Here is a 21221-nt window from a genome sequence, read left to right as displayed (position 1 = left end):
TACGAGCAATTTTTTTGACGAAGCATGCGATTATATACTCTCTGGTCAGTCGATGAATGCAGCATATCACCATCGGGTAAACCCAGAACTACGAAGTTATAGAAACGGTGTTATAACTCAACGTCGGACTGGGCCGTGCGACCTTTGTAGGCATTGTAAATATAATGATAACTCCAATAAAAAAAATGCACATTGCTCAGATTTTTATACATGTATATACTTTATTAGGCCAGTATTTTTTTATTTTTAGGTTTACAAACAACAAAATGATAAAGTTCCGTAGGAGGAGGAAATAAAAAAAAAAATAAAAATCTTTTTTGACCTACAATTTTTTTATTTTTAGGTTTACGAACCACAAAATTGTAAAGTTCTGTAGGAGAAAAAAAACCTTTTATGACATCATCTTTATTCTAATAATATAATGAATGACAACTTCATGATAGTGGTGTGTAACTGCATCAAGTGTAGCATGTGAAAAGTATGTCGTCTGTGTAACATATCACTGAAATAGTACAATAGAATATTAGACATACAGCTTTATATTGTCTGATATTACATGTATAAATATAGCAATGATCAGGGGTGTGCAATTACAAAATTTTGCCACAAAGTTACTAGCCCAAGATTCAAAGTTACTAGTCAGACTATTGTCGGACATGTCAACATTTCATTTTGTAACTATTTGTGTACTATGCAATTAATTATGTAATGGTAAATTTTAATTGAAAATAACGGAAAATGCACAAACAATAATATGCAAAATGTGGTTTTTTTTAATTCTCTAGGCAGGTCACTTTAAAATGTGTTCATGAGAATAGTTACTGCAGACATTTATAATACCTCTAATACACACTCTCTCTCTCTCTCTCTCTGTAAAATAAATTTTTTAAAAAGCCAATGAATGCATGTGCCAATTCAACACAAAAAGAAAGGGAATCATTTTACAGTGATGTACTTGAAAACAGCTGCACAGGTAACTATGGAAGCCATGTTCAGTGAGGTGTGACTATCTCGTCTAGCCACTGGTCAACACTGTCGGTAAAACTTCAAAGTATGAAACTTACAGCAGAGTGTTTGTAGAAGTTTCTCTGAAGAATGTAGCACGGGAAAAAGATGCGCAAGAAATTTTTAGGCTATCATGACACAAAAAGAGCAGATTTTATGCCTCTTTGATAGCAATGACGATACACTTTTCCTACTAGGAAAAATTTGCTGTCGGGGAGAAAAAAAAAGATCTTTTTTTGTAATTTTATTTTTTTTCTAAAAACTCAGAAAACCGAGCGGCGGGTTTGTAAACCTAAAAATAAAAAAATGCTGGCCTTATACTCTATGTTAAAATATTATAATGCTTTCATGAGAATGGCGCCGTTATTTTGAATAAAATTTTATGTGTCAACAAACTTTTTGGACAACCCTGGTATAAAACTTATTTGCACATTTGTGTATAACGATAATACATTATGTGGGTGTAGTGGTTCTGTGTTTTGGACATCAACCAGCCCGACAGAAAATAGAATATCTGTAAATATTTGATCAGAAGAATGAGTAACGTCATCTGACATGCAGGGTTTTCATTCTGTTAACGAAGAGACATACGGTTAGAAAACCTGAAAACTTATAAGAAATAACTTGAGATTCTCGAAAAAATGTGAACAAATAATATGTTAAGTGATAGAGTGCCAATTTTAGTTGCAAGATGAAAAACACAAGAGACTCGGCGTGATATAAAGATTGGGTACGAGCGTCATTTTGAGGTTTTTAACGTTACCGTGCGACGTGGTGACAAAACGTGTCGTTTTGGTTAGATGTAGCATGTGTAGTGCTCTTTTTTTTATTTAAAAGATATAAACACTTGTAGAAGTTTGCTTATACTGATACTCTTTATAAAGAAATCATTTTCTTATAGAAACAATTAACTAAGTCATGGAGTTAGTACATTATAGGAGCATGTGAGGGAAATTTTTAACCAATTAATTAGATCAATCAATACTATAGTCAGGGTTCGACACTAACCTTAGTCTGTTAGTCACAGACTAATAGATTTTAATTCAGACTAACAACTTGTGTAGTCAGTCCAGTCGGATTTATAAAATTGTGTAAATTATCGATGTGCAATTGTCAACATTTTACTTGAAAACCCTGACTTTATCTTTAGTATCTAGCACGATTCAAATTAATATGATGCATAGTGGTGATTATAGAGTTACAGAGGGAAATGAACAAGGCTATGCAGGTATTATGGGTCACTTGATTATTCCTTTGCCCTACTTAGATGTTCGATTAAATCGGTGACAAGCACAAGTGTTCACAACAATGACTTTGATAGGAACGCATAGGTGTTTAAAAAAAGTGAGACGGATTTTCTGTGAGTTGTTTAAATTAAATGAATTGTGTTTAAATAATTTGTCATAAATTGCAAATTGTTTTTAACTGATTTTAAAGAACTCAGATTACAAAAACAAGCTCAAAGCCCAGATCTATTGCACAGATCTATTTACCAGTTTAACATCTGTAATGACATCATACACCATGTAAATGAAGATGGTAAATACGCAGCTCATTGTTATGTGCTGAATAGTTCAATACAAGTAAGCCAGTGCTTCACCTGTAAAAAAAACAAATGAAAATCACATTGTGGTGAATATTACACACTCCTTTCTTATAGGTTCTATTAAAAAGTGTGTATTATATTAGGCAAAATACTGTTATGTTTTTGCCGTCCAAATAAAATTGCCTGGGGACTAGTTTAAGTAAACAGACACTTAAGTCCGGCTGGACTAATGAATGAAAAAGTTTGTGTCGAATCCTGCATATTCAAGGTTATTTTTTTATTGCCCAATAGCCTTAATTGTTTCAAAAATTGAAAGGGAAAGGGGGTGAAGGGAAGTGAATTATGTGGGGTTTAATATAATGGATAGAGTAATTTGAAAATGTGTGTTGATAATACTAAATTCCAAAAGTGTTTCATATCAAAGATGAAATCGTTAATTACTAATCAGAAACCCCTTCTACATATAGAGTGTTTAAAAGTATGTGCGTTGAAATATACGCAAAAAAGGCCGTGCGCAATGCTACTGCTTTTGGTTCTAAACCTACCTCAATTTTACTGGTATGGCATTTCATTGAATGTTTTTTTCCACATCCATTTGTATATAGTTTATGTTTAATTTAAATTTCTTTATTATTTTATGTTGTAATTATATTAATTTAAGCTAACAGAGGATGACTGTTTGATTTAAAAATGCATTTCACGAAGTGATTGTTGAGGCTCATGGGTCTCGTGTATATTTTTTGAAATGTAATTTATGTAAACCGATTTTTTTTTTCAGGTATATTTACTATTTTTGCAAGTTTAGCACTTTACGTCGGCAATATCTATGCAGGCAGAGCTCTCCATGACCATTTGGTTAATAATATTCTTGCAAGCCCGATGATGTTTTTTGATACTACTCCTACTGGACGAATTCTGAATAGATTTAGTAAAGATGTGGATGTATTAGACACTCAGATTGGCCGTATATATGAATCTTGGCTGTCGTGTCTCCTAAGAGTTATATCTGTGCCCATAGTGATAGGATACAGCACACCATACTTTTTGATTGCCTTCCTTCCACTTGCAATAATATATATTGCTGTACAGGTGATTATTAATAATTAATTTTTATATGTTATTGTTTCATTAGGTGTGAGAATTTAATATAACATTGATCAGAATGTATACTAGTATTGAAGTACTGTAGAAGCAGAAATATCTGTAGGGGATTTAATTTCATTCTTTTCGCTTGCAGTATAAATCAACGAAATCAAACTAACGACGAATTTTTAACCAAATTATTCATGAATACAAAGAAATTACATTATGGCGAAGTTAAATGCCAACGGAATTTCCAACGGTTAAAAAACAATGAAAAAATATGTGCTTCTACAGTATTTCAAATCGAAAAACAGATACGTGAGCTTTGCAATTATTAGAGCATTTCTCTTTTGACATGTCTGCAGTGTAGATTTCAAAATATAATTACATAGTGTATGTATGTATTTATACATGTACTACTTATGACAATGCATAAATCTGACATACCGTGATACACACACATTTTTAGACATTTTTTTTTTATCAACACTTTGATTTGACTTGTAGAAAAAAAATATTGCAATGACAAGACCTTTCCAATGATATCAAGATAAAGGTCATTCCATAGTGTCTTTTTGGTGCTAGATCCATTTTTTATGCTTAGAAAAATTAGCGATTTGTTTCAATCATGTTCATCACATTTAATTAGTTACATCCATTAGTTACATTACATAATGGCAATAATAAAACACTAAAATACCGGCTTTCATAATATACATAGTTACCACAGCATTGTTCATGAAAGAGTACATGTTGGCGAATCATCATATTGCATACTGTTATTTGCTTGGTGGGTGTAAATACAAAATTCAGATAATCACAGTTTTAATAAACTGAGTGGATGCAAAGACAAAAATCATAATATTACATATTAGTTAATTTAATCTACTCCCACCCACAAAATTTACAGAACCAAAGTTGCAATTTACTGGGTGCGTTTTAAAACCAAAATTAAACAAAACGACATATTGTAATCTTCTTTAATTATTCATAATTGAACACATATCTAGCGAATTAAAAGAAGAGTTTTACTGAATTGAATAGTTCATCGTGTAACCACGTATACAAACATTCTTATTAAAACATAATATTGTTAATATTGATTTAAAAAAGAACGGAATAAAATGCAAAAAGTTTAATATTAATAAAATAGTTATTACATACATGTATGTATATAATTATATATGTAAAATTCGATGAATAATAATTTAAAAGTCTCATTTTTTTGTTTGCCTGTTAAAACATGTAAACACGTAAATCTAGAGAATAATTATGTAAAAACTGATAACTTTTAATTACACTAGTAGACTAATTGTTCTCGAACAATTAGAGGTCTTTCCACCTCATTATTAGTCCCCTACCGGTTTCACCGGAGGGGACTATAGCTTTCCTCTGCGTCCGTCAGTCTGTCTGTCTGTCTGTCCGTCTGTCCGTCCGTCCATCCGTCTGTCCGTCTGTCCATCCGTCTGTCTGTCCCACTTCAGTTTTCCACTGTTTCTTTCTCTATGGGTTTGACGAATGACATGAAACTTGCTGAGCAGCTTCAAAATGTCAAACTACAGATCAAGTTTACACTTTTGTAGCGTCTGGTTGACATATTTTCGAGAAAATTAATTTTTTATATTCAAATTTTTTAATGTTCGGGTTCGTTATCGGGCTCGATGTGTATCAAATAAATTTCTACAAACCGGTAGGGGACGTGTATTGCTTATGCAATACTCTCAGAATGCTTGTTTTTTTATGTTTTGTTTCAATATAATTAATACAGGTAAATCATTTTCTCTGTTACTATATGAAAAAAAGTCATAAACTTAAATATGCATATATATTTTTTTTTTACCTTGACCTTTGACCTTTATGTCATATTGACTTGCAAAGGTCAACATTACAATTTAAAGTGGTTTGATGCATACGGCCCTATGATCTAAGGTTCAAAAGTTGTAGGTGTTTTTATAAAACTTAAGAAACTTTAAGGGGCTTCCAACTGTTGGAAGGGGGCATCGGGCCCTTTTGGTATGAATAGATTGAAGAAGCCTAAATTTACTGAATACATTAGTAAAAGTTTGATGTCTCTACCTCTAACGGGTTAAGTAGCGATAACAAGCATTTTGTACAATAGGGGCAATAACTCTATAATTGTTTCAGGATAGGGAAGTCCTACTAGTACCATGAAAACGTTTTTCTGTACCATCCTTAACAAAAGAGATCTAAAAACTCAAATAATTAACGTATTTTTAAATGACCTTGACCTTTGATCTTTATGTCATTTGCTCGGCCAAGGTAGATACTTCCATTCCAAGTGGTCCGAAGTCTGTAAGACAAATTTCTTAGAATTCGATTGTGCCCGAATATTGAGTGCGAATTTTAAATCAAAATTTTCCCCACGTTTTGATCATTTTATCAGTTTATATTTTATTATAAGTGGTAGAGTATTTAAAGTTCTCTCCAACAAAATCTAGAAAAAGAGGATGTCCCCTTTAATTAGGGGCCAAGAGATTCTCTTACAAATAACTCAAAAAGGATCAAGATTTCGTAATGCATTATAGAGGCAAAGTTGTTCATCGTAACAATATCTCATTTTATTTTTAATTCATTGAGTTAAGGGGGGGGGTTAATTCTGAAATTATATCAAATTTTATTTTGTATTATTTTAAATAGAAAGTGCATGGAAAACCTACTCGTAACTCATTATGAGATCGTATCTAATCAAGGTCTTCCATTTCCAACGGAAGACCTTTTTTTTTTTTAAGGTCAGACGACACGTTCCTCGAGAATCTTTTTTGTATCTCCTCATAATAAAGAGTTCCAATAAAGAATATTAATTTTATGATTACTTTAAGAATGAAAATTTACTTGGTATGGTTATATGTCTAGATGGTCGAGTGGTTAGAACCGTGGCCGCTCACTGCCAGAAGCGTATAGGTGCTAGAGGTCGTGAGTTCAAAGCCCCGCCCCGGCGGAGATATAGTTCTACTATAGTGAATTTTGCTGTGGTGTAGATGTATTTATTTTTATATCAGCAATTCAAGTGTATTTTCACGAAGATTATATAGGAAATTGCATACTCTAGTATTTTGCAGAAATGCCTGGTAAGGTACCCTAATTTTTTGCAAGAAGGCTTGTCAAAGTAGTAGTAAACCATTAACAAATTCCTGGAAAAAGTTATCTAAAATTAAGGAACGTGTCGTCTGACCTTAAGTTTCTTTCCCCCTGCTATTAAGGTCTTCAGTTTTCAGCGGAAGTCTTTATTGTTTTCGTTTAGTTTCTTTTCTTTTAGAAGAGAAAACGTTTGTAGTGAAAATCTTAATCGATTTCAATATTCAAAGCACCAATATCTGTCCCCATTAAGGGTCTACAGGGCTGGCCCCTAAATTATTCAATAATTTGCATCTCAAAAATGAACAAAACTTTTAGATGGGTGTAAGAGAATTTAGTATTTGTGAGACTTTTTGTGTGAAATCAAGAAAAAGGGACTGGCCCCTTTAATTAGGGGCCAAAAGACTCGTAAACTTTATTACAGATAACTTAAAAACGACCAAGATTTTGTAATGCATTATAGAAGCAAAGTTGTTGATCGTAACAGTATCTTTTTGGGAAAACGCATTGCTACACCCATTTATGGCGTAATTAGGGATTTCTAGGGGCCAGAGTTTTCAAACTTTGACCCAATTTATCTAGAGAAGGAAGCTTAATTTCTTAAGCATTGCAGAGGAGGAAATGCTTGTATTAATGATTAAAATCAATTCCATTAATCAAAACACCAATGTTTGTCCCCATTAAGGATCTACAGGACTGGCCCTTAAAATATTCCATCATTTGTATCTCAAAAATGAACAAAACTTTTAGATAGGTGTAATGAAAAGAAATGTTATTATTCGTGAAACCTTTCGTGCGAAATCAAGTAAAAATGCCTGATCCCTTTAATTAAGACCAAGAGACTCGCAAAGTCTATTACAGATAACTTATATTAAAAACGATCAAGATTTTGTAATGCATTATAGAAGCAAAGTTGTTGATGGTAACAATACCTATTTGGAAAGAATATGGAAAGAATATACATGTACCAGTATAAAATCTTATATATGTTTACTATACAATGTTAAATAAACAAACATATTCTACTTCCGGTAAGGTAATATTATCAAATATCTTGGGTAATTTTCCTTTCGACAAATTTGATACCCGCGAGATTTTAGTCACTGTAAGTGAATGAGACACGAAGCTTTCATGAATGATAGACAATTGATTGAAGATGTGTGTTTATCGAGTTTTATTTTCTCAACTGTCATTTCCGGTACTTACCGGAAGAGTTCAAATTCATGTTTTTAACAAGTTTAACAGAGTTTTTTGGGTTTTATCTAGCCTGATAAACAGTGATGTACACCAGGCAAATGTACAAGAAATACCAGCTTTTGTTTTTAGCTCACCTGAACCTAAGGTTCAAGTGAGCTTTTCTGATCACCCATTGTCCGTCCATCCGTCTGTAAACTTTTCACATTTTCGACTTCTTCTCAAAAACCACTGGGCCAAATTTAACCAAATTTGGTACAAAGCATCCTTATGGAAAGGGGATTATAAATTGTTAAAATAAAGGGCACAGCCCTTTTCAAAAGGGAGATAATTGTGAAACGGTGAGTATAGGGTGCGTGTCTTTAAAAATCTTCTTCTTAAGAACCACTGCACCAGAAAAGCCAATTTTTACAAAAAAGATTGTATATATAGTTAAGATTCTAAATTGTAAAAATCGTAACCTTCAGACCAAAACTGGGGCCCCAGGCGGGGTTCAAAGTTTAACATAGAAATACATAGGAAAAATGTTTTAAAAATCTTCTTCTCAAGAACCACTGCACCAGAAATGCCAATATTAACACACAAGCTTGTATATATAGTGAAGATTCTAAATTCTAAAAATCGTAACCCTCGGACCAAAACTGGGGCCACAGGCGGGGTTCAAAGTTTAACATAGAAATACATAGGAAAAATGTTTAATATATGACTTTTGTTCCATATATTCAACTCAATTGTGCACCAAAAAACCCAACGTTGTCTCCCTGATTATTGTCAACTCATTGCATAAGTTTATAAGGTTGTTTAATCAAGAAATGACGGATGAATACGATAAGGTGTAAAAATTCATTAAATGTTATTTTAGTTTATCGCTTAAATTTTATTTGGATACCGTCCTCGATAAAAATAAAAATTAACAGGTAAATCTATTTGTTATCGGGAACGGTCTCCAAAATAAATGTAAGCGATAAATTTATCTTGTGATTTTGTTGCAATATTGCAGCTAGTTTGGTTGAGCATTATAGATACGGCAGATCAACGCATGTGGTGTGGATTTATTTGTTCAAAGAGTGTTTAAAGCAGAAAGAAGATAATTTATTTTTGAACTTTGAAATTTCTTCGATTTTTGTAACCATGATGAGTTATGATTCATTGTATTACAAATGTATCACTACGTATTTTATAAGGAAATATACTGAGTATACAATCACATGGTGATGTTAAAATTGCATATAAAAATATAGTTGCATATTGTGATATTTATGGACTTATTGTACGTAAGACCTGACTCAGACAGCGCGTGCAGGAATCTCTATCTCGTGGGCTCCCTGGTCGAGGACGGGTGTGTCCTGGTGCATGGCGAGGGCTATTGTGAACTCTTGTTGATGAACCCTTGTTTTATGTGTATTTGTATGTTGTCTGCTTGGCAATAAATACTATTATATGTACGAATTTAGTTACACAAAATATTTGATATAGGACTATTGGTACAGAAATTTAAATTAATGATACCTATATTAAAGAAAATGTCAGCTCGAGGCCTTTGTGGGTGTTCTGATCTTTGATATGTATAGTGAAGATTCTAAATTGTAGAAATCGTGACCCTCGGACCAAAACTGGAGCCCCAGGCGGGGTTCAAAGTTTAACATAGAACTACATAGAAAAAATGGTTAAAAATTTTCTTCTCAAGAACTACTGCACCAAAAATGCCAATATTTACCGGTACACAAAAGATTGTTTATATAGTGAAGATTCTAAATTGTAAAAATCGTGACCCCCTGGACAAAAAGTGGGGCCCCAGGAGGGGTTTAAATTTTAACATATATAGGAAAATGTTTTAAAATCTTCTTCTCAAGAACTATAATGCAACAGTTTGGGATATTACTATGCATACATGTACATCCTATAATAATGTAGATTCTAATTTGTAAAAATCGTGACTCCCAGACAAATAATGGGGCACCAAGAGGGGTTCAAAATTTAAACATTTTAAAAAATATAAATGAAGCGCTTAAAAATTTTCTTCTCAAGAACTACAATGTTATAGTTTGTGGAATTATTATGTATGCATCCCTGGCTTATGTAGATTCTTAATTGGTAAAATAGTGACCTCCGGACCAATACTGGGGCCCCAAGAGGGGGTCAAAGTTTATTATAGAAATATAAAGGTAACATGCTAAATAATCTTCTTCTTGAGAACTACAATGCTTCAATTTGTGAGATTACTATCATGCATACATGTACAACCTTGGATAATGTAGGTTCGATAGTTTTAAAATAGTGACCCCTGGACTAATACTGGGGACCCAAGATGGGTTAAAAGTTAAATGTAGAAGTATATATGGAAAATGTTTTAAAATCTTCTTCTCGAGAACTACAATGCTTCAATTCAAAATTATAAAAGCCGTGACCCTCGATCTAATACTAGGACCCCAATAGGTGTTCAAAGTTTAACATAGAAATATAGAGGGAAAATATTTAAAAATCTTTTTCTAGGGAACTATAATGCTTCAGCTTGTGAGATTACTATGCAAGCATCCTTAAATAAAGTAGGTTCCAAATAAATAAAGCTTTGGCACTGGACTAATACTGGGGCCCCAAGCTGGGGTTCAAAGTTTAACATAGAAAGATATATTGAAAATGTTTTTAAACGTTTTTTCTCGAGAACTATAATGCTACAGTTTGTGAGATTACTATGCAAGGATCCTCAAATTGTGTAAACTCTAATGTAGTGGAACCAAGAGTTATCTTTCTTGATGTTGTTCTGTACAGTCTGAGAGGTATACCTCTTGATGTGGAACTCTTCTACGATCAGTTTTTCAGGCTGTGTATGTGCGGTCCCGCCGCAGTGCTACACATTTTCATTCCTATGTTACTATTTATGTTGTTAAAGCCAACCATAAACCTCGGACCAAGACTGGGGCCCCAGAAAGGGGTTCAATGTTTAAAATAGAAAAATCATATGCTACGAAATAGAATGTTACAAGGAACTGCTGTTCAGGTGGGCGATGTGGCCCATGGGCCTCTTGTCATTAATCACTTCTGTTCATCCGTTTTCGGTCCAAAACGAAAACTATATACAGTTTTTAATATATTTAACAAAAATTAAGAAAAAAATATTTCCATAAATTTTTGCGATATCGAACCCATAACATAAAACCCCTAGATATATAAGGTTAGCTTATGTCAGGTACTCTAACCACTGAGCCATTTCAGACACAACAATGTACCAAAATATAAGGCCTCTGACGAACGGCAAGTTCAGAATTCGTATGCAAATTAACTTCTGGCAAACTGTTTGCTGCAAACTTGCAGCAAGTTCAGAAATTGTATGCAAATTAGCTTTCGGCAAACTGTTTGCGGCAAATTTGCCGCAAGCTTACAGATGAATATAGGAACTTTAAGATATTACAACATAAGGAAAAACAATTAATGAACACTAAAAATAATTTAATAATGAGTTACTAATACATGTACTATGCTTTTTAATCAATTTACAAATAACTTCTACTGGTGATTAACAGAGATGTTAAACTTAAACAGTTGCAGCAAAATTAGAGATAAAGGACACAAGTTAAAATTATTAAATTTTACACATTTTATAAATTTAAAAAATAGACACAAAATGATGAACAAACCATAATGAAATTTGACAAATAGTACTTAACCAATCGGTGATAATTTGTTGCTGCAGATCGATAAACTTGAATGCAGTTTGATCACAACATGCATGCACAGATGGACTTGGACAAAAGTTCACGATGAGCGAAGTTCAAACCAAATAGTTCACAATTAAGCCCTACAAGATCACTGGTCATACCGGTATTACAATTAATCACAGCATTCTTGATGTCTTTTTTATGACAGTCTCCTGTACGTGCTCTCCAATTTAATTTCACACATAATCAATATCACACAAATAGCCGAATATCACAATAATGTCCACAATGGAATGGTCTGTCTTCAGCACTGTTGTTTATATGCTTTTCTACGTAGTGAAGTCACACAAATTCTGTCTTCACTCTTTTTTGATTGCATCATTTGATCATAAAATCAGTGAGTTAGTTGTTAATGCATGGTTTTCTTTAGGTCTGTGTAACCCGGTCACCGGGGCAGACACCTATTGGGAAGATAAATGGATTTCATATAAGCACAATTGTTTTCAAATTTAAAGCAGTTTCTAAGAAAAACAATTAGCCTATCATATACTTACTCCATCTATTAATCTATATAGCTACAAATTTGCACTACTAACTCTTGACTATGTGAGTAGAACATGAATTTTAATAAAAATGTAAATCATATAAAATGTACTTATACACTATGTAATGATAATTTCCTAAATTTGACGTTGTTTAAATAAATTTTTAATTTAAATTATTTGTTCATGCATCACAACAATGTCAATCACGAGCGTTTTGCTAATTGATTCGACACCCGGCATTGTCATAGGGACGGTCTTAAACTGTTAAACTCATCACAGTCTTTTGTTTTATATTCCAATAACTTTTTAAACTGCCATTCAACGAATATATTTTCATTACTTCACTTACTTTTTCAAAAACGTGCTCATGATCATACATGAAGAATTTTCCGTATGCTGTTCAGTTAATGTTAAGCTACGCGCGCTGATTGGTCGATCAATAGCTAGCCACCAATTTTCACATTCGATGCTGCCATGTTGTTCGCATCACCGAGATGGTAAAATGAATGAAAATAAGGGAATAAGGCTGTGCACAAGGTAAAAGAAAGATTGTCAATGGAGTGTTTACTTTTGGAAAATCCACGGCTAAACAGAGGACGAATATAAGTGAATGAATCGAGTCTCAACACCCAAGGCCACTGCATGCACCATCTCATGCATGATCATGAGCACGTTTTTGAAAAAGTAGGTGAAGTAATGAAAATATATTCGTTGAATGGCAGTTTAAAAAGTTATTGGAATATAAAACAAAAGACTGTGATCTTTTATAATGTGCTTTTAAGGAGTTTGCCAAAAGTTTGCCACTACTGGCGAAGAAGCTGCAAACATAATTGGATGTCTGGTAAACTTCTGGCAAAATAAAAGAGGTTTACCAGAAGTTCGCTACTTACTGGCAAAGATTGGCAAACAAGTTCCAAAGTTTTCTGGTAAACTAATCAGTTTGCCGAAAATTTGCTGCAAATTTGCAGCAAACAATTGATTTTGGTAAGGGTAGACTGTTTAAATATTATGTGTGACTTTGACCACAAATTTATGGAATAGTATTATTTTTTCATAACATTCAATTGTTAGGATAAGAAAATGATATTTTTTAATGTATAGTAGGTCATCTCTCCACGTTTTTATTGATTGAAATCGGTTTGTTTTCCAATAGACCTTATTCACCCCTGCGAATGTTATTGTCATTCAAATTTTAGACCATGTGGATTTATTTGACCTTTTCAGTTTCGCAGTAAAAATCGTACCTCGTGTATAAAGTCTATTTCACAGCTGATCTAGGTTCTTGTAGTCAAATATAAAATTTTAGAGGTTTATTGATTTTAAACTTTATCTTCATTAATTGGTGAATAAAATGTGTTCTAGAAATAAATGTGACTATACAAAAATGAGTTTTTGTCTGCTGTTGCAACAGCTAACATGCTTAAAAGAGATCCCTCCTGGGGAATAATTTTCGATCCGCGCCTGACCTAGTAATAACATCAATAGTGAAACAGACTATACCATTTTTTGCAGAATGTTCCTTGAAAATGGCCCGATAAACTAAGTTTTAATGCAAAACAGACACCCATTAATTTTTTTAAAACATGGTATTGCACACCACAAGCATCAAACATGGCTATGATTTTATTAAGCAACCCAATGTTTATATTTTCAACCACTCTACACGTGGTTGAACACGAACGATAACTCTGTTCTGAATATTATTGTTTAATATAAATAACCGCTAGATGGTGAAATTAGACAATACATCTTGAAAGCTTTTCCCGTTTTAACATAAATCAAAGTAGGATATAATATGAAAAACGACCAGTACTTACGTATTTTGAGAATATTATCCGAACACTTATACTTCCGCTCGAAATTTCACAGGAACTGAACAAATCTCGGTGAAGTCTCGTGAACTTTCATTCGAGCACCTCTGGATTTATTACGTACTTAGCAACGATAAAGAAAACATTTCGAACACATTCGCAGGGGTGTTATTTAGACTATGAGAAAAATATGCACAGACCCAAGAAAATGCCTTGAAGTTCTAAAAAATGATAGTATTTGCAGGTTTTGATACATATACACCTGTTTGAGTCAACATATTCCAAGTATTGAAAATGTTTATAGGTTAAAAATCAATGATATGTAAATTGCATATTGTTTTAAATGTTTTTTTTTAATAAAAATATCAGATTAATTAATACTTTAATTTTTCAGTAGCTTGTCCGACCGTGTATGGGCATTTTACACGTCTTATCCACCTATCTTCTTTATGATTAATACTTTTACATGCGTTTGATTTAAACTGTATAATAGTTTATAACTTTTGTGGCTTAATGTAAAAATGCAAACATTTCTTTCTTTTAAAGTTTTCATTTCAAACGGCATATATACATTTAAGAAAAAATCTTTACTGTAATAAAGTGTTTGAATAACCAGTTTTTTTCTTCTGAATGCCAGGTGTCCTAGCAGCTGTCGTGGCTTTGTCAGTGGCATTTGGTGGTATAATGGCTTCAGACACTTTATTTGTTGGATTGTTGACGAATCTTGTACATTTACCAATGCAAGTTTACCAACAGCACTCTATGGGACAGTTTATAAATCGCTACTCATCTGATATAGCAGAAATTGACTTTGTGATGCCCTACTCTGTTAGATCGATGGCAAACATCATACTTCAACTTTTATCAGTTGTTGTAATAATTGTGTATGCAGCACCAGTATTGGCAATTATTGTCCCTGTGTTGGCCATATTGTACTATGCCATTGAGGTGTGTATGTGTGTGTGTGTATGTATGTATATATATATATATATATATATATATATATATATATATATATATATATATATATATTATAAAATCCAAAATGAGTAAAGTTAATCCACACAAGTAATAAATAATAAAAAAATAACAGAAAGCCGAATCAAAACTCTACTGGTTTCATTATAATCTTCAGGAGTTTTGAACAATCACCATAGATACATAAGTACATACATTTCAAATGATCATTGTGACGTCATATAACATCAAATATATGTTGCGCTTTTCAGAGTTCATTATGACGTCATAGTATAAGCGTTTTGTAATAGTACGGGAAAAACATATAATATATTCAAATATTCTATAATTGTACAAGAAAAACATAAAATATATTCAAACATTCATAATTATAATGCATTCAGTTTTGGTTTATATAATGAAATGAAATGTTTTTCTTTTGTTTCACGCTCTTTTTCGGTTGTTGTTTTATAAAATTTATAGATAGGACACATTGTAAATTGATTGTTTTGCAGATCAATTGTACATAAATCAGAGACATGCTTATTACTTGAAATTTCATTTTTGATTTTTTTTTTTGATTTTTTTTTTTGCAGAACATTGCATATTGCATATACTCCATTTCTCTGGATAGGTAGTGTTTATCAATACTCATTTCTCTGGATAGGTAGTGTTTATCAATTCAGGGTTAACAAATAGATTATGGATACTGTTCACTTAAAAGAAATCCAGCTTGCTGTCACATTGACAGCTTTTCACTTGTTCAAAAATCAAATAATCAAACGGGATAACAGTCAGAGGAGTCTAAGATTAAGGTTTTGACTTCAAAATGAAGCTTAAAATGCAAACACCAGACTCTCTGGCATGTGAATCTAAGGGCAATGGTACTCAGGAGATTGCCAAGACCTGTGGGCCTCTTATTCAAATGTGCTTGGAAGGGGAAAGGCAATAAATACACAAATTGGTCAACATTTAAAAGAGTGTTTAAAAAATAATTATGCATTGTGTTGGAGTTCTGTAAGTTTGTCATTGTTACTTTTGTGAGCAATGTAGCCTCTTGGTCCCTGTTATTGTATTCTAAAAGAACAATGTTTCACATTTGCCTCTTCTTTTTAAGAGATTTTATGTTGCAACATCAAGACAACTAAAGAGATTAGAATCAACTCTCAGATCACCAATATATTCCCACTTTGGAGAGTCAATAAATGGAGTGGCAACCATTAGGGCCTTTGGACAACAAAACGTATTCATACAAAGTTCTGAAAATAAAGTAGATGAAAACAATAGATGTTATTACCCTTCCATTGTTGCAAACAGGTTTGTATTTTATGTTATTATACCCCCTGCAAATGAAGTTTGGGGGTATATAGGGATCACCTTGTCTTGTCCATCCGTGTGTCTGTCTGTGAAAAATTTGCGTCCAGACCATATCTTTCTTATAGAGAAACATTGGAAGTTTCTACTTCTAACAAAGATTGCTTAAGACCTTAGGGTGTACCATGACCTTGATCCAAGGTCATTTGGGCAAGGTGAAGGTAACTGGCAGGAAAATGCAAAATTTATGTCCAGTCCATATCTTTCTCATGTATAAACATTCAATTGGAAGTTCTTATTTTACACAAATATTGCTTATGACTTGAGGGTTTGTCAAGACCTTGACCAAAGGTCACTTGGGCAAGGTCAAGGTTATTTACAGGAAAAGTGTAAAATGTGTGTTCGGTCCATATCTTTTTAATGGACAAACATTGGAATTTCATATTTCACACAAGGATTGCTTATGACCTGAGGGTGTGTTATGATCTTGACCCAAGGTCATTTGGGGAAGGTCATGGTGACTGACAGGAAACAAGAAAAATATTTGTCTGGTTTATATCTTTTTTATGAAGAAACATTAGAATTTCTTTCTTTCACACAAAGATTGTTTATGTCCTGAAGTTGTGCCATGACCTTGACCCAAGGTCATTTGGGCAAGTTCAAGGTCATTGTTAATCAAAATGCTTAAGGTGTCCCACTTCTCAATGTTCTTGTATCCAGAATTTTTTAAGAATTATACCATTGAAATCTGTAGATAAAACACACTTAAAAAATACAAAGATAATGGGAGGTCAGTGTTCATCCCTCTGAGTTATGGCCAATTTAATTTGACCTTTTTGCACCTAAAATGCAATTTCAGTCTGATTAGGATTTGTTGTCAGTATTTTTGATTAAGCAAACTTTTTTCTTAAAATATTGTTTTTAGTTATGCACAATGATCACACTGAATAGAGGGATTACGAGAAAAAAAAATTCAACAAAGCTGCATAAATTTTCTGTGACCTTTTTGCACTTAAAATAGACGATTTCTATAATAGTTACAATTTGATTTAAAATAAAAAACATTCTGAATATCAAGAATTTTATAAGACTAATCCAGTTTGCCTAAATATGTATTCAGTATCATTTTAACATAATAAAACATGGGGGTCAGTGATGTCAAATTTTAGATATATGGCTTCAAAGGTAAAATTCTTGCAAAATTTGGCTTCAAAAATTTTTGACATATTCTATATATTTGCATGATTTTTTGCTAAATGTCTATCACTCTCTCAAAATTTTGTTTTGTACAAGTCACACAGGACCTATAGAACATGTCAAACCTATCATATGTTAAGCATGTGAATAATGAATAAAGTATAATAAAAAGAAAAGGATATTTAAAATTCATAAAATTGCTTGTTTCTGTAATTGTTGACTAAAAAACATTCCGCACGAGAAAATAGTCCCCCCAAAACTCTTTTGTTTCTTGAATTTGAGTGGATTTTCTTTATAAATGTTGTGTTATTATGAAATGGTGATCTTTCTGTGATCTCATCTGTGCATTGAAATAAAAACGTGAGGAGTGGGATACCTTAATTCTTGTCTGTGTCATGTCTTATACTAATGGAAATGTTTTGAAGGTAAAATTTGACACAAAGCTTGCCCGTGTCAAGTCACATAAAATTAAAAGAAATAGAGCAGTTGTTATTGATAGAACACGGACAGTTAAATAGATAGCATCCATCATTTTTTGTTATAGAAAAATACTTGAGTTATGATTTTTGGGAGTTGATTTTAATCAACTCTCCTATGCAGTTACTCTGGCAAACCGAAAGTGAAACAGTGTTATGACCTAAGCACAAATCATTACCACTGACAAGACTAAGTTCTTGAAAAATTATAGAAAAAAATTCGATGTAATGTATGCCGAAGCATTGTTTTTCAAGGAAACTTATCTATAAACACTTTGAAAATAGTCAAATTTTATATACTACGAACAATTTAGATATTTTTGTAGTCTCATATATTCCTACGCCAAAGTTAATATAGTCTCGTTCAACCAGACGCTCGGCTGAGAGGGGGCTCTCTTGCTTATCGGATATTATCAGAGACAGCCGAGCATCTAGTTAAACGAGACTAGAGTACGATATCAATAGTGCTTGGATCCATACAATTTTTAGAATTGTTTTGATAACTAATACATACTTGTAGTTGAAATCTATCTTTAAATATTATACAACATGATTCATATGGGGTTTCCGAAATTCTTGTCGGAAAAGTCTAAAAATTCATATTATAAAAAAGTGCGTAATTCAAATACAAACTAGAAACTAATTGCCATGCAAGATAAATTGATTTTAAAATAAATGATAATCGCTAAAATCAACTCCCGTCAGTACTTCAGTACTTTGATTTTTCTTAGCGGGGGGCTTCATTTGTGAACTTGCTCAGAGTACCTTTAGTTTGATGATCATTGCAACAGTTGCATTTGTAATTTGTCAATGTCAGAAGAACATAGTAAGTATATAAGCAAACCAAAAATATCCCATCAAGTAGAATTTATGTCTTTGTGCCATTTATAACAAAAACAATTTTTATATAAAGATTGATGTGAAATTATGCCCTGAGTAAGTGGACCAAAGATATAACAGATGATATTGAAAGGGACATGGTCGTGTGTCAAAATTTATTTTTCCATTTTGATAACATTTACAATGCTTAAATTTATTAGACATTTCTTAAAGTCAACCAAAATTTGAGTGTCTGCCGTCAAGTTATAAACGAGATAGAGTTTACAATTCTTTCTTAAGTTTTTTAGCTCACCTGAGCTGAAAGCTCAAGTGAGCTATTCTGATCACATTTTGTCCGTCGTCTGTAAACTTTTTACATTTTGAACTTCTCTAAAACCACTGGACCAATTTCAACCAAATTTGGCACAAAGCATCCTTATGAGAAGGCAAATATAAATTGCAGAAATGAAAGACCGATCTTCATTCAAAGCGGAGAAAACATCGAAACTGTAGAAAAAGGGGGGTGCATTTTAATCAATCTTCTCCTCAAGAAGTATTGAGTCAAATTCAACGTAATTTTGCATAAATAATCCTTATGGAAAGGAAAATATAAATTGCAAAAATTATCGGCGAATTCTGTTTCAAATTTGAGTAATTTACGAAAACTAGATCGTTCTCGTTGCAAGCAACGAGTGGGTCTTCCGTCCGATTTATGAGTAAATGAGATAAAATCCTTCACTTTTAAGACTACCGTATTTCACGGAATTTAGGTCGATACTTTTTTCCCCTGACATGTGGACCTCGCCCTATTCATCGCTTCGCCCAATTTATGTTTTTTTTTTTTTTTGGTTGGAATTTTGCAAAAATTTATGCAACCCTCCAATAAAATCATGAGTGTTTACTATTTTACTGCTTGAATTTCTGTGTAAAAATCGTATGGATTTTAATCAATATACTGTAGTAATTTATCATTTAAACAAAATTAAATGTAAATAGATTTATTTCTTCTTACATTTCTTACTTAGATCACTGACTGAATCATTAAATGCTGTCATGCATTTTGATCGTGTGCTTACGATAAACAGGAAATCGATTTCGCGTGGTAAAAGTAAAATGAGGTCGGGTAGAAATAAAAAAAAAACAATTTGTTTTCATAATAGAATACATGAACAAGTTTTTTTCTGTATATACAACATAAAACTTTCGATGAAATTTTAGCCAGGTGTCTCTGAAATCAGTCTGGGTAGCGCTGACTTTGTTTATACACAGTTGAACTCTCGGCACGTGCTACTCATGCCTGCAGGCTTCAATAAGATCAGAGGTTGACTCGTGTGTATATACACAGTAAAAAGTCACATAGAGACACAGGGTGGCATGTGCTACCGTAGTCATGCCTCCAGGCTAGGTAACTATCCCCCGGTTAACACCAGTTTGTACACATGGCAGGGAAGTAATAAAAAACGATCTTAAATTAAAACCGGCTGTACTGAATTATTTGGTTTGAAAATTTTGACGCAATTTCAGACATTTTCTTACGATGTTTTCAAGAAATACATTTTATTTCCCTTTTGTTTAAAACTGTGAAATAAGATTAAAGGCTACTATATGATAACGTTATTGGTTTAAACCATTTATTCATTAGAACTAGCGGTAATTTTTCGACCAATTCTTCGAAGTCGACCTATTTATACTTTTTTTTATATTATGGCTAAAAACGGCCTCCTTCGCCCAATAAACCGTATCGACCTAAATTCCGTGAAATACGGTAAATTGTTAATCAACTCAAAACATTAGGGGAAAAAATTTCGGCACCCGAAGCTTGAACCCGGGTCGCCTGGGCACATGTCCACGACTCTAACGACTGTGCTACTCGAACTCTCGCTTCAGGACTTTCATGCTTAATATCTCGGGAACACATCAATCGATTTCAAAACAAATTACATGTTCTGAATCAGTAAAAGAGTCTCTATCAACCCATTAGAAAAATATATAAAAAGCTGAAAAAACCGATTTTTTATCTTTGCTTCCGGTGATGACCGGAAGTGACGGCGGACATTTTTATGACCATGTTGCAACAGGTAAAATTAATGTCTATCCTCACTGAAAATTTCAGCCCTATATCTTTATTTGTTCTTTGGATCTCTAGCCGACAAAATTGACTTTAAAAAAATCGTAAACGAACGATAACTTCCGACCGGAAGTGGTTATCAAAAAAAGGAAACGGCGGTACAAACTTCAAATGCCGACACATTAACCCTTAAAATTTGAAGAAAATCGAATGAGCCATCTTCGAGAAATCGCCTGCACAAAATTTGTAAGACAAAAAAAGAATAAAAAGAACTAGACACGATCTCGTTGCGAGCAACGAGGAGGTCTTCCGTCCGCTGAAGACGGAAGACCCTAATAATAAAAGACTGTTTTTGTCTAAATCTTAATTAAAGAGTGTTTTTCAACTTGTACTACAGTCCAACACCCTTTTATGTTGAATATTTTAGTTAGAAAATTAGATAAAAAGGAGAGAA

The 21221-nt window shown here is 32.9% G+C and overlaps 1 protein-coding gene across 6 annotated transcripts in view; it reads left to right on the top strand.

The window, feature by feature from the left end:
* LOC105340715 (multidrug resistance-associated protein 1) overlaps positions 1–21221 on the top strand; it is a 411670-nt gene that overhangs the window by 324024 nt on the left and 66425 nt on the right. For 5 of the 6 annotated variants that reach the window (XR_010707346.1, XM_066065106.1, XM_066065103.1 and 2 more), the window contains 2 exons: positions 3330–3640; positions 16011–16210. Coding sequence is in view for 5 of the 6 variants with exons in the window: in XM_066065106.1 (XP_065921178.1) it covers positions 3330–3640; positions 16011–16210 (511 nt within the window). In the remaining variant the exon portion in view is untranslated. Of the gene's footprint in view, positions 1–3329; positions 3641–14573; positions 14885–16010; positions 16211–21221 lie in introns of all 6 variants that reach the window. The other variant, XM_066065104.1, reaches the window with a different exon arrangement.

The sequence above is a fragment of the Magallana gigas genome, chromosome 7 (genome assembly GCF_963853765.1).
Source record: "Magallana gigas chromosome 7, xbMagGiga1.1, whole genome shotgun sequence".
Lineage (NCBI taxonomy): Eukaryota > Metazoa > Mollusca > Bivalvia > Ostreida > Ostreidae > Magallana > Magallana gigas.
Note: the sequence above shows the minus strand (reverse complement) of the source record. Positions and strands in the feature narration are given on the sequence as shown.